At 34.0% G+C, this 15,306-nt stretch overlaps 2 protein-coding genes across 4 annotated transcripts; both read left to right on the top strand.

The window, feature by feature from the left end:
* Positions 1–2,027: 2,027 nt before the first annotated feature.
* Positions 2,028–4,539, top strand: LOC121981281 (probable E3 ubiquitin-protein ligase RHY1A). Of its 2 annotated transcripts, XR_006111783.1 has the most exons (4): positions 2,028–2,365; positions 3,219–3,412; positions 3,516–3,958; positions 4,289–4,539. XR_006111783.1 is itself a non-coding variant. In XM_042533725.1 (3 exons), the coding sequence occupies exons 1-3, from the start codon at positions 2,150–2,152 to the stop codon at positions 3,898–3,900; spliced, it is 795 nt and encodes a 264-aa protein (XP_042389659.1). In that variant the 5' UTR covers positions 2,028–2,149; the 3' UTR covers positions 3,901–4,121. The 2 variants fall into 2 exon arrangements, 1 of the variants encoding a protein (XP_042389659.1); XM_042533725.1 differs by lacking the exon at positions 4,289–4,539 and having other exon boundaries at positions 3,516–4,121.
* A 1,368-nt stretch (positions 4,540–5,907) lies between these two features.
* Positions 5,908–13,784, top strand: LOC121981283. 2 transcript variants are annotated; one of them, XM_042533726.1, is made up of 9 exons: positions 5,908–6,116; positions 7,243–7,309; positions 8,603–8,856; positions 9,596–10,967; positions 11,120–11,566; positions 11,639–11,833; positions 13,077–13,133; positions 13,226–13,285; positions 13,374–13,784. In XM_042533726.1, the coding sequence occupies exons 1-9, from the start codon at positions 6,085–6,087 to the stop codon at positions 13,422–13,424; spliced, it is 2,535 nt and encodes an 844-aa protein (XP_042389660.1). In that variant the 5' UTR covers positions 5,908–6,084; the 3' UTR covers positions 13,425–13,784. The 2 variants fall into 2 exon arrangements, with proteins under 2 accessions (XP_042389660.1, XP_042389661.1); XM_042533727.1 differs by lacking the exon at positions 5,908–6,116 and adding an exon at positions 6,187–6,266.
* The last annotated feature ends 1,522 nt before the right edge of the window (positions 13,785–15,306 follow it).

Genomic DNA, 15,306 nt, shown 5'->3' on the forward strand with positions numbered 1-15,306 from the left:
ATTGACTCATTTGGGCATGGTCATGCACTTCGTGGTCTCACTCTATCAAGAATACTGATGCCTCTCCCGTCATATAGGAGGGATAGATCCCATCTACATCACTCACATCCCTCCGCATAATTTGTTACATACCCAGTAATCGCATTTATAGTCCACCCAATTACGGGTGACGTTTGACGAAACCAAAGTACACAACTCCTTATGTAGGGAACCATGGTGACTTCAAGTCTAAGGACTAGTAGTCATACTAATAGCCACATGAGAAAGTATATGACACATATAACGATCCATGATACTTTCTCATGGCGGGTCATTCAGTATACATTCTCTAATGCATACCCATGTGTCAACTTGATATCTCTATATCCATGACTTGTGAGATCAAGTCATCGAGTTGACCTACATGCTAGTCTTATTGCATTAACATTGTCCCTGAATGTTAATACTCGACTAGGAATGATTAAGAGTAGTGTTCCCTATATCATCTCACTATCGATTCAACCAATCGATTGATATAGGTAAGAACCTTCTACTCAAGGACATTATTATACTTAGTTTATTTGGCACCAATACAAGTAAGTATAATAACCAAAAACCAAATGCCTTTATTTATATAGAATATGATACAACAAGTCCAAAATACAATCATCAAATGATTGGCTCTAGGGCTTTAGCTAACAATTAGATCATCCTTTAGAAATTCAAGTCAAATATCTTTAATCTCAAAAATTGAACTCAAAACAATAGAATAATCCTTACTTGACCCAGACTGGAGGATAGCCATGCAAGAAGAACTAGCCTAATTTGAAAGAAACGAAGTCTGAGACTTAGTACCACTGCATAACAATAAAAAGGTAATAGAAACAAAATGAGTATTTAGAAATAAACTAAGTGAAAGTGGAGAAATTATTAGAAACAAGGCTAGATTAGTGGCTAAGGGGTTTAGTCAAGTAAAAGGACTTGACTATGATGAAATATATGCTCCAGTAGCTAGACTTGAATCTATCATAATACTACTTAGCTATACATCCCATAAAGGATTTAAGTTTTATCAAATGGATATAAAAAATATCTTTTTAAACGGGCTAATAAAAGAAGAAGTTTATGTAGGTCAACCACTTGAGTTTAAGAGTCTAGACCATCCTGACCATGTCTTTAAATTTAAGAAAGCATTGTATGATATTAAACAAGCACCTAGGGCCTGATATGAAAGGTTGACCTCTTACCTAATTTCCAAAGGATTCAACCAAGGATAAATTGATTTGACTTTGTTTGTAAAATCAATCAACAAAGATATCTTTATAGCCGAAGTATATGTAGACGACATAATCTTTGGTTCAACCAACTCAGAATTTTTACAAGAATTCATAACCTTAATGGAACAAGAATTTGAAATGAGCTTAGTAGGTAAATTAACTTACATCTTAGATCTACAAATTAAATAAATTAATGAAGGAAATTATGTTTACCAATAAAAATATATTAAGGAATTACTCAAAAAATTTGGAATGAAAAACACCAAAGAAATAAAAACTTCAATGACAACTAACACAACTTTAGATAATAACCCAAATAGAAATTGATGACCCTAGATGATATTATATCCTACAGGCTTTGAGAATATTATCCGATTAATATCATAAGATTATTCTGTAAACTCTAAATAACATTGCCCTGGAGACTTTGAAAATATTGCCGGACTATATTCATTCTTCCTTAAAAAAGCAAATTCAACTATATCACACAAGAAAATTCATTACATCTTCGAGGTAAATTTGATTTATATATATATATATATATATATAGTTAAATTATTAGTTAATTTAAATTTATATATATAATAATATTATATGTGATATTAAATTTTAAGGGTTTTTTGATTCATCCGAAACATGTGGACAATACAAAATCAGAAAACTTTGGTTAGAGGGCAAAATGATGAAACCAAATTTCAAGGGGCGTTTCCGAATTGGGCAAAATTTTGGGGCAGAATAAGACATTCCCAAAAGAAAAAGGCAAGCAAAATGGAAAGCGACGGGCAGAGCTGATCTCTCACGGCTCAAAATCCACCCTTTTTGCTCGGCTTCCTCGATCTGCTTACGTTTCTTCTCATTTTCCGCTGATTTTTACCAATCGGGAATAGATTCTGATGCTGAGCGCGTCGGGATTGCTCTACAACTGGAGATCTCGCGCGGGTCGGAGCCATCCCGATCCAGACCCGTCGCTCGATCCCCTCTCCGCTGCTCCTGCCGCTGGTGGAGATGCCTATCCCCGGCACTCTCGACGGCACAACCGTCGCCGCCGCCGCCTCGGAGATGGTCCTCAGCTCGAACCCAGACATATTCCTCCAGCCTATCACTCCACGGTAACGATTCCCGATTCCCGATTCTTATTAGAGATCCTACCGCATATGATGCCTTGCTGGAATCGTAAATCTGTAAACTTGATGTCATGTGATTTTTGCACTGGCATACGTAGATTCAGAGGTAAATATCTCATCTGGGATCTTATAATCTCTCCTCCAAGGCCCCTTATTTTTCAAAGCTCCTCTTTTGTCGTGTCTCTATTAAACGATGCAACTTATTGCTGAAGAATGGCGACTTATGTGAGATTCTGCGATCGAAATCTTATCTCACTTATTTGAGCCTACTTGGCTGTTCATTAAATGTGAAAACTTCAGTATTTTCCTCTTCAGTTCCATTCCCTTTTGGTTGGGCAGAACTAATATCGCTTAACTGTCTGAGAATATTCAATAAATTGGTTAACTGGACACGGCACAAGTATGGAATGTTTAAGCTCAAACTACCGAACTAATTTTCTCTACTAGATTACCAAAATAATCCAAATGCAATCTTATTGGTAGATTTTCACTTTTAAACTCAAGATATCATATTAAATTTGATTTTTTTTTTTTTTTTGGGGGGGGGGGGGGGGGGGGGGGTGTGTGTGTTTATACATGATATATACCAATCATATGAGTTGGTAAAAAATATCTTCTAGTTGTTCAGTCAAAGGAATTTGGTGAAGTTTATGAGTTCCTTACTAGAGCTATCAAGTTTCATCACTTTGTTTCCTTTGGGGGTTTCTATTTGAGAATGGTCTCTAGATGATTTTGCAATACATCTCTTCCCACAAGGGTCATAATTCATTTGTTTCAAAGAATTTTTGGGAATCTAAATTGTGATCAATCTGCAACTAATCTTTCCAACCTTGTCAAGGAATTTGAACCAGATTGGCTAGGTAACCAAAATGACGGCGACTCTATGATTGGCAGCAGTATCTACGGCGCATCTTTAGCAAGCACACTAGATAGGTTAAGCTTGACCAGGAGCGACCAACTTCCTGGTGTTGTTCTGCAGGCAAGAGCAAGGCTTCAAGAGAGACTTAGAGGCATATCTCCGTCTGGAAATAGGTTAGTCACGCAATGTGCCATAGATGGTGCAGCAAAACTTATGCCCTTCTGATTACAACAGAAGCTTTTAAGATTTATCGCAGACCTACTTTCTAAATGGCAGTCAAACCGGCTTGACATTAGACATCACAAGGAATGAGGTTGCTATGAATGATGAAATGAGGCTCGTCAATGATGGAGAACCAGATGCAGAGAGTCTGGTTGAATGGTTTGAATCAGGTTCATTAGCACCAAGCTCAAGAGCAGAAACTGATGGCCATGTGCAATATGCTAATAGGCCTCCTGGACTCAGCTCAAAGGCTTTCAGTAATCTACAGATGGAAGTTTATGTTGAGAGAGCTTTTCTCGATTGCTCCATCTGTCTGGAGAGATTTGTGGAGGGCGAAGAACTGATTCAGCTGTCTTGCAGGCACAGGTTCCATCCTGATTGCTTGGAGCCATGGGCGAAGATATGTGGGGAGTGCCCGTATTGCAGGACGACCATATAAAGGCTGTTGCGGAGGTTATTTGGAGCTATGCCATACACGAATCCTTTCTCCATTCGAGGTAATCGATTCTTTGCCTTATCCTGAAGTGGGCAAAGGAATTTATCCTGTTTCGCAGTGATAATATGGCGGTAAATTTGTACTCACTCGACAATTAACTAGAATTTTTTCTGTTCTCAGTTTGTGTTTTTCATTTAATATTTTGAGATTTTTTCTGGTGTCAATTTTGTGTTCTATATGTTGTTTCATCATGAAAGAATGGGATCAATATCTTAGAATAAATTCTGATTTCAACATAAATTACTAAGAATGTTTTTAAACTCATTGTAATTGTCCCAAAATCATTCATTAATTATCCTTCATTTTATTACTCAATTTATCTTTGCCCCAGCATTGTCATCGTCGATACCAACCCGCTACCTTCTTCTGCACGCCCGGCGGGCCTCGCTCAGCGTCCTCGGCGTTGTGGTTCGGCTGACGCGCCAGATGAATCTGGCTTGCATGCGGTTAGGCGCGTGTGGAATAAACAATGAAATGATTAATTTATAGACATAAAAATATTTTATTATAATATTTGTCTTACTCTAGGGATGATATATTAATGTAAGCAATTCTTATCTTAATCCAATGACTTGCTCTTTACGACTAGGCGATTGAGCCATTTTTCCTTGTTTCGATCCTGTGCATTTAGTCAACTGCATATTATTTTACCCTGAACCAGTTCAAAATCTATACAAACGGTAGCAGAAGATGAAATCAGGGCTCCTCGAATGGAGTTTGAATTTTCTATCCCTAAATTTTTCTATCTCCGTGTAATCGTGTCCTCTTGTCGATTGGACAGATCAGATTATATGTTAAGAATATTTTACACATCACGAAGATATTACACACATTTTAAGAATGTCATGATACCTTGAGATGTAATCTGGTCTGTCCGATCGACAAGGGACATGGGGATGATGATATTACACACATTTTAAGAATGTCATGATACCTTGAGATGTAATCTGGTCTGTCCGATCGACAAGGGACATGGGGATAGGAAAAATTCGAGGACAGAGAATTCGAACTGCTCCCGAGACATTCTATATCTACTAGGAATAAGTTCAAATTTATATGTATAAATTAGGATATCTCGAATTGTTAAAATTTATTAAATCTTTTAATAAGCTTTTTTTTATAGTTTTCAATATGCCATATTAATACCCAGTCATAAATATAAAAATTTACTATTCTCCGTAATAAAAAAAATCTTCCATATAACTTTTTTTTATTGGATCCTATATTACCAATCACATATCTTTATTTATTATTATTATTTTTTAATATCTATATATAATTTTTAATTAATATTTTAATTAACTATGATTTTTAATTTAATTTATTTATAATTTTAATTAATAAATTAGTTAATTTAAAATTTTTAATTTAATTAAATTTATAATTTTCATTTAATATTTAACTTATACATTTTAATTTAATTATAGTGTATATTAGTGTATATTTTTTTAACTTATTGAATATATTTATTTAAAATAGTACAATTTTAATTATTATTAACCATTTATAAAATAAAATATTATAATTAAATGTTTAATCAAATAATTTATTTTTTAATTATTTTGAAAGATCAATTATGCACGTTAATTATTAGCTGCACCTTTAAAAACACAAATAGATTTGATTTTTTAAACCTGGAATTAAAAAATGTAAATCTTACCCCACAATCATTGAAGCGTTTTTATTAAGATTTTTTAATTTTATAAACTTTTGACGAACATTATATGGGAGATGTCCTTACTTGGTCAGGAGTAAATAACCGACCAAGAGAGAGGGTATTTACGCACACTTCGTTGACTATATCCGGACACAAAATCCACACAAACGATCACACCGTCGATGATCAATATACGAAAAATTAATCAGATTATATATCTCTATAAAAGGGGAATTGCGGCTTTATTGGAGAAAATATCTGTCTGCTTTTATTTGCCGCGAGTTCCGACTGTTGAGTCAACGCTAGACACCGGCACGACAAAAGCATGCGGAGTGCGGAAGCGAGCAGCAGACCTTGATGGTAGCTGATGTGGATCTTCTTCTTATCCTTTCCATCTCCCCCTTCAATTATTTTGCTCCCAATCTATCAAAACTTTCTCAAGCAAGAAACAGAAAAGATAAGGGATCGCCATGGCCTCTCCGCTCTCTCAGCTCGAAGCAAGGTTCTCTCTCTCTTTCTCTTTCGTTTCTTAATTCTCTAATCACGCACCAGTCTTGCTCGATGTGGATGATACGACGAAAAATGACCTTGTTTGGCCCTTCTTAATTTATCAAGGTCTTCCATTTGTTGGCAATTTTATTATGGCTACTAGGTCAGTACAAAGATCCAACTTTCTCTTTGAATTATGATTTAGACTCTCTCTCTCTCTCTCTCTCTCTCTCTCTCTTTTTTGGTCTGATGATTTTACCGATTCTTTGAAATTCCCTAAACGAGCGATCTGGATTGGTCTTGATTTCCAAATGGAGCATTTTGATGGATCTACATTCACCCTCCTCGCCCCGGCCTTGAGGGAAATTTCTCGCGCTAGAATAGCTTTTTGTTTTTGACGATGCTGGATCGAAGGAAGATCGTCTGGAATACGTCTAATACCTAAGCATCCTCCAGTTAAACAATTACTTTCCTGTGTAATTGCTTGGAAGTTATTGTTTTTGAAATCCCTTGTTTTGCGTGTTGTTCTACCACACGTATATGACTGTATTATGATTATCCCTTGCAATTGCGTCTCAATATGTTGTTTGGTAGTACAAGTGATACTGTTTGTGCACCTGTCAGAATTGTTCATATTTCGTTATCCGATTAGGTTGGATACATGGCACAAATTTAGGTTTGTAATAACCGAATGAAATATATTGCAGAGGAACATATACTTTAGGTTTTGATGCACTGATATTCCAAATTTCCCACTTCCTTTCAGCCAATTGATCTTATCTGAAAACTGTTGTTCATCCACAAGTATGTGTGTCTTGCATTGAACTTTGATTTATTCTCTTTCTTGGCACCTTTGAAAGTGTTTCTTATGCACTTGTGCTCTTGTATACTCATCTAATTATGATGATCTCTTGCATTATATATATATATATTATGCAGGTCTTTTTTTTTTCTATAGGAATCTACCAATGCAAGGTGTGAATATCACCATGTTCTTATTTGTGCATTTCAGTGAACAATTAGTTTCATTTACAATTAATTTACACTTTTTGTATTAGTTGAAGATATTACAACATTTACTTCTGGATCTATTTATGAATTATGTGATTGATTTTGGATTTGATTGTTTTCCTGTTAAGGTATCTTAATGTGTGCCAGAACCAGAAGGTTATACCAAATTCTTCGATGGTGTTGAGTTTAGCAGAGGTATTATCTTTGTGAAAGTGGACATATTTTCTTTGCATCATTTGGTGGAATGCTTTAAACAAATCACTGGTCATAATGATCACAATTGACGTATTTCTGTTCCATTCCTGATAATAGCATTTACATTTGTTTAGTGAAATACTTATGTATACGTTGGAAGGTATAGTATATAGTATTTTTTTTCTGAATTTTTTGTCATTATTTGGTGGCAAGAGATTAATACAGACAGTATTTTTGTCATCGATTTCAAGAGAGAAAACTTAGCTAAAAGCTTAAAACTATTAACAGATGTGCTGGACACAGGTTATGCATATGCCATGAGGGGTTATGGAGCTGAAATTCCCACTGTGCTATGGCATATATGACAGATTACCTGCTATTTGCCATTGAAAATTTTCAATAGTAATCGGTTCTTTCACACTAGTTCATGTAAATGAGTGATTGTCTGCACAATCCTGCATTAACTTTGTACTGATAGTCTTTGTACTGATAGTACACTGACAGGGAAAAAGAAAATTGGGAAAAAGAACTTAATGGAACAAATTCTAATTCTACTACTATACTTTGTTTTACAAGTCATTTTGTTGGGTATGACATGGATGCGTCAATGTCACTTGTGGCCATCAATTATCTGAAAGGGAAAAAAATCTAGGGACTGGTTCAAATGTGAACATATGTGAACCTTGAGAGCAAAGAAATCTTTCCATTTTAAATATCTAGGCGAACTCAAATATTTGTAACTGGTTTGAAGTAGTCAAATGGTTATTCATATCCTGGCTAAAGAAATATCAATGCAATCAGACATTGTCATGTTCTCTTTCCGGCTTTCAGCACTTGCACTTGTGTATTTGAAGTTCCATCTTATATTGATTAAGGGTCTCTCTTTGGTCTCATTTATAAATTTTACTTGTTATCATGGGTTTTAGACATAATACTTCATCTGTTTAACTTAATTCTTGTAATCTCACTGTAGACTTCCATTGAGTGATTAGATGCAGGGTTATCAATCCTGTTCTTACTACTCAAATGAACTTTATGTGGTGTCCAGGACAGCAAGTATGCATCAAAATGATACCCTTTCTGATTCTGAAAATTAGATTGTAAAAGACTCATGCTGTTGTGTACAAGCTCATGACCATTTTCTTGTTTGACTATGATTAAGTCCACATTTTTCTATTATGATGGCACTTGTCTAGATTCAATATGGAAAAAAATTTTAAGCTCGCCAAGTAATTCCTATTTTTCCTTAGGTTTCATTAAAGGTTTGGCTGAGTTTTGTTACTTTACTCTCAGGCAAGGTATAAAAAAGCATGCTTTGGTAAATGCATTTTGGAAATCTATATTGACCACTTGGATTCTCTGGATATTCCCCCGCTTTTAGATACATTATCTGGAAGTTTATCTGACATTGACATGGTTAATATAAGACAAAAATCATCTAATGCTTCATTGGATGGGGAAAATCTTCTACTTTTATTCCAAGTTGTCAACCAAAAGCTTCGAATTGTTGATCTCATCAATTCTTCATCATGGAAAGATGTTCTCCGGTATGTTGCATTGAACTTTATACAATCTTTTTGATATTACATATCCTAGCATTTTAAAATAACAATAAAATATGTTGGAGTCAACTATCCCAGGTATTGAAATTCTGATCAGTTGAACTTAAGGATTAGTAACTGTAGCCACTATTTCCCGCTACAACAACATTACAAGATTTGAATACGCATCAGTTTACGTTTCATGTTGATTCTTCGTAATGGGATGTTGACATGAGGCTGTTCCTGAAGTTTGTATTTCTTTTTCTTTGTATTTGTTATTTTTCCATATAAGTATCATGTTTGTCTTCTCATTTTAACATGTTATGATGCAGTACTCAATTAACGTCCTTTGTGGATTTGGTTCCACCAAATGCATGAGGTCTGAGAGTCACTGCCAGCAGGATGACGCACCACAGTTGATTTGTGTTGGAATTATATTCGTCACACACTCGAAAGGCATATTGACTATTGCTAAAGTACTTTTGATGATAATATTAAAACTCTAGGGCTACAAACATTGCAGATTAAATATCAACTTGGACATTATGTGACAAGGTGTCTATTGAGAAAGGATGAATGGTGGTAATTTAGTGACTTAGTAAACATGTTTAAATTGCATAAGAGTGAATGGCTAGTGTTATGTAGGAACAAGTGTTGCTTGCTGGTGTTTCTTCAACTTTGTTTGTCCTAATTGAAGCATTAAATGTTATTAATCACATATGATATTTTTTTTTGGTGTTTCCAGCGATATTTGCCAAAGAGGTATGGCATGCCAGATTTTGAACCTTCGGTTCTCGCCTATTAGGAAGCTCAACATGACTGGGAAGTTCATGGAGTTACAAACACTTAATTTGGATTCCAGTGTTCATTTGACCAGCTTCCATATTGATTGTTTTAGTTGTATGCCAAAGCTAATGAGGCTATCAATGTGTGAAACAAGAGTTGCCAACCTTTGGATGACTACTGCCGCACTGTCAAAACTTCATTCCTTGTCAGAACTCCGCTTCCAGAATTGTTCATGCTGTTATGATACTGGGCCATGCCCGACTTCTGGTGGTGTGTTTGGAATGGTGAATGATAAAAAGCACTCTAATAAGCAGCAAACATCTTCCTACTTTGGAGCACAGTGTATTAGTACGGAAAACAATTTAAAACCGACTATTGTACAATCTGTAGATAATTCTCTCAACAGCCTTTTTTCTAAGAATTGCTTGTTATCAAGTAATGAATTACTTGAAAGCACTACCGAGGAATCAACAGATGAAAGTGATCCAGAATTTTCTGATACCTTTACTGAGTTCTGTAGGCAAAACAATCCAGACTCTGTACTTAGCCCATCTAAACATTCTGCGCCATCTTCTACACATTCTTCAGTATCAAGTACTGTCCCATTTTTAGTGGATACAATGCATTTAGGTAGAAGATTGGATAATAGTAACTCTTTTACTGGCTATGCAACCCGTGGAGAAACTTGTCATAAGAATGATTCCTCCATGAGTGAAGTGACTGATAGTGTGAATTTTGGCAAAACTACAGGGAACTCACTGGAAAATCATATTTCCTCGCATCCTTCACCAATTTGTTTTGAGAGATACTACAGAGAATATATTGTTACATCATTTCCACATTTAAAAGTCTTAGATAATATACCTATCGGATTTGTGGAGAGAGAGCAAGCTAAAATAATTTTTATGAGATATTTTGAGAGTGCACCTTATAACAGATGGAGAAATGATAGCATTGTCAGTATTCTACATAGGCGTGAGGCCAACAGAGCTATTTTTTCTCATACATTTTCAAAGGTCAAGCAGCCATTTTGCAGAGAAAGCAATCACTCCTTTCTCAGGTCACTTTCTGCTGCTAAAGCAGGCTCATCTACACAAACTTTACATTCAATTTCCAAGATTACTAGTGGTCCAAATGAAGAGTCAAAGAGTTTCCGTCCAAGACAATTTGAATATCATCCTACAGACCCAAGGCTTATGGCCTTTGGAACATTAGATGGGGAGCTCATTGTTATCAATCATGAAAGTGAAAAACTTGTTGGTTATCTCCCATCAGTCGGAACACTAAATAGTATTTTAGCTCTTTGCTGGCTTAAGAAGCATCCAACCATGGTAAGCATTATCAGTGGAGAAATTCTTCCTCTTAGATTCTTTACATGCAATAAGTGTCTACCTTTACTTCTTTGCCTAATAGTCTGTACTTGCTTCTAAGTTGTCCATTACAATGACAAATACTCTTTTTGACTTAATGCTTTTATCACCAGATTCTTGCTGGCTCAGATAATGGTTCCTTGCAATTAAATGACGTTTGTAAAATGCCATCAAAGGTTACTGATCAATATCACAGTCAGAATGCTTCTATACATACATTTCATGAATTTCAACAGTTAACATCAGTCCATGTAAATTCAACTGACGACTACTTTCTTGCAAGTGGATACTCGAACCATGTAGCTCTCTATGATATGGGCAGTGGAAGACGTCTGCAAATTTTTAAAGACCTTCATAAGGAACATATAAATGTGGTCAAATTTGCTCATCATTCACCAAGTTTATTTGCTACTGCATCCTTTGATAAAGAGATTAAAATGTGGGACTTAAGGCTAGGCACATCACAGCCTTGTTATACAGCATCTAGCTCTAGAGGAAATGTGATGCTGTGCTTTTCTCCTGATGATTACTATTTACTCACATCTTCTGTGGACAACGAGGTAAAATCCACCACAGATTTAGTTATATTATGCTCGCAACCATATATTTATGGCATCTTTAAAAAATTCCAGGTTAGGCAATTACTGGCTGTTGATGGAAGACTCCATACTTCATTTGACATTCCTTTTACTGGAAACTCACAAAATTACACTCGTTCTTACTATATAAATGGGCGAGATTACATAATCTCAGGAAGTTGCGAAGAACATGTAGTGCGAATATGTTGTGCTCGAACTGGAAGGAGGCTGCGGGATGTTTATCTTGAGGTGTTTTGCGACATTTCATGTTTCTAGCTAGTTATATTTTTTTTTTTCTAAAAATTTACAAAAAATATGTTTTTTCTTTTAAGATTCACGTTTGGACTTTCAATTATTATTGATTTACCACTGGATCTAGTTCTTACATATGTTCTGTTTTCGTAAGAAATTCATCTCAAAACATCAAAACAAATTTATGGTTAGATTTTGATGACTCAAGATATTGCTATTGTTATGTTATATTTTCTCTGTTATATATATTAACAAAGTTCTTAGCTCATTTGACCATCCTAGATGATATCTTAAACTTAAGAACTTCAGCAAACTGCAAATACTTTGGTCTTTCTACTTTCCTCTTGCTATAAAGTTCCATGATATAATGCTATTGGCACAATACTTTTAGATAGGGAACAAATCTGGAGCATGGAATCCACTATGCAAAAATTACTTCAGCCCTTTTGCTTTCTGAGTTTTCACTTGCTATAGAATTCAATGACACCATGCTAACACTAGCACTGAGACAAATTTTAGAGAGGAGAAAAACTGGAGTGTGGAATCCACAATGGAAAATGGAGTTGCAAATTAACCCTCTTGTTTAGCTGCTGTTTGAGCACTGTAATAATTAGATGGTCTGCTACTTTTTGATCAAAGTTTATAGAAAGGCATTAAACTAGATTACAAGTTGCTGGTTTTTGTATAGAAAATGTTAAAAACATTTTGTCCTTGTGTTTGTTTAGATTTTTTGTCACTTAATATCCATTGGATCTCAACTGTAGATCCTTTTTTTTCCCTCTAGTGAAAGGGAAAGCCGAGTGGCCTACCCTATAGTAAACACAAGCTGCACTTACACAGTGTCACAATTTGAATTAAAAACTCAGTAAATCTAATCTCTTAAAACGTAGGCATTTCCATGATCCAGACAAAGAGCCCATCTTCTTGTTGATGCTATCCATTTCCAACTTGGTTTGATCTCACCTGCAATCTCATGTACCTTTACCTGTTTTTTCACCAATCCTTAAAAGTGCCTCTCAGGTAATTTTGATCCAACCAATCATGAATGCTTAATTTCGCTCAGAAAGGAGGGCATGACTTGTCTTGAATAGCATTTGATGCAGTAGCTTCTGTTTAACTGTGTGCGCATCACATAGCAGTTATGACATGCTAAAAAGTTTAGGATTTTGCAAAAATTGCTATCCTACAATACTGGTTCATTTGTGCTCACTGTACAATTGTATCTGCTTGCCTTTTTCAGGGCCGTGGTTCAAGAAATTCAATGTACATTCAGTCTTTAAGGGGCGATCCATTTAGGGTGAGAATTTTTGAGTTGTTATATACTGTGTGAATCATGCACACTATAATCTAACCTATATGGTCTGTAAATTATGATTCATCATAATGCAGGACTTCCACATGAGTATCTTAGCTGCATATTGGCGTCCTTCGAAATTTGAGATTATAAAGGTACTGATACTTAACCTCTAGTTTTCACTTCAGCTGTCCTCATGGATATGCTCTATCTAATACCGACAACTGTACCGTTCTTCTGCAGGTAAACCTGCTACAATCTGAAGAGTGCCCTAGAGAAAGCACATCCGTTTAAAGTTCAATTGCACCGTCTGGAATGGGGTTCGACTACTTAGTTAATGTGAGCTTCCTTGCTTCAAGAAGTTAGATTTGTCAAGCAAAAGGAAGGTGATTGTAAAAAACTGTAGTGGCAGAAACTGGTCTATTTCGAAGCTTTATTCGACGCCCAACGATTGCATGGATAGCAGCTGTTGCTTGAATGTGTCTTGAATGCATCCTAAGTAATTTACACGTCTATTTATAATTGGTTAGCAATGTGCTTGTATGATTTTGTTCGCAATGTATTTGTTGATAATATGCTGTCTTGAATATTGTTTGTATCGATAGCTTGTATATATCAGTTATTTATGTGGACAATGTTAGAGTTTTTCTATTAGCCTTTTCTCATATTTTATAGCATTCTTCCTTTAATATTAGATATTCACTGCCAACCTTTTATAATACTCTTCCTTTAACGTCCATCCTATAAGGAATATGAATATGGCTTATTAAAACCTTATTAGAAGAAACCCAATCAGAACAAAAACATTTAAATGAAGGAAAAAGAATTAATATAATATTCTATTAAACACATTACTTAATATAAAGTTTAAACTTCTTTCTGGTGGCCATCTTAATTCTTGTAGAAAAGCTCCTTCAATTAAATTTGCACAATCTACTAGGTGAATTCCAATTATTATAAAGGTACAACCGTATCCTCAACTCGATGTTCAGTTATAGTATCATGGAGCAACTTATGTAAAAAAATATTTTCCTCAACTCGATGAATATATAGATTGATTATATGTTTAAATGCCACGCTTCATCTAATGAGCGCTTAACAAATATTTATTTGTCAATATTAAATGTTTATATGTTTGCAAATCATTTAGAGTGTGTTTGGTTCAAATTTTCATGTATAACCTTGGTTATGTGATTACCAGGTCATCACATAATCAAGATTATGGGGAATAAAACATAATCAAATGTTGTTTGGTTCAACTTAGGTAATGCAACAAAAACTTATTTGTTTGAAGGTTTTAATGAATACCTTAGTTTAATATTTTACCGTATTACTCTCAGTTACAAAATCAACTATACATAATAATAATCATAATAATAATAATAATAATAATATTATTATTATTATTATTTATTTTTTTATGTTTTTTTACTTTTCTTTTTCTTGTATATTTTGTTTTTACTTTTTTATGTGTTTTTTTATTTTTTTTAATGTTTTTATATTTTTTATATTATTCATATTTATATTTTTTTATTTTTTTACATTTTTTAAATTTTAAATTTTATTTATTTATTTTATTTTTTATTTTTTAATTTTTTAATTTTTAATTTTTTAATTTTTTATTTTTAAAATTTTTAAAATTTTTAAAAATTTTTTTACATTTTTTAATTTTTTTATTTTTTTTAAAATTTTTATTTTTTTAAAAAAAAATTTAAAATTTAAAATTTTTATTTTTAAAATTTATATTTTAAATTTTTTTTAATTTTTTAAAATTATTTATTTTAAAAAAATTTTAAATTTTTTAAACATTTTTTAATTTTTTTTTTTACATTTTTAAATATTTTTTTACATTTTTTCTCTTTTTTTCATATTTTTTCTTATCGGAGGGTATTTTTGGTATAAAAAATTCGTTAACCCTGGAATCAAGAAAAACCTTAGTTTTCTGAGGTTTTCCGATTTCGGACTGCATGACCCTTTTGCTGACGTGTCGGGCATGGAACATTACTCGGGAATTATCGAATACCTAAACCAAACAAGGTTTTTGTTGATAACCTTGGATGGATAACAAAGGTTATCAAGAATAACACCGAACCAAATGCACCCTTATATTCATCTCCGAGTCTTAAATTTCTATGATAAATCTTTTATCATAAAAAAAATATTTTTTCTATACATT

This window comes from Zingiber officinale, chromosome 5A (assembly GCF_018446385.1).
Source record: "Zingiber officinale cultivar Zhangliang chromosome 5A, Zo_v1.1, whole genome shotgun sequence".
Taxonomy (NCBI): Eukaryota; Viridiplantae; Streptophyta; class Magnoliopsida; order Zingiberales; family Zingiberaceae; genus Zingiber; species Zingiber officinale.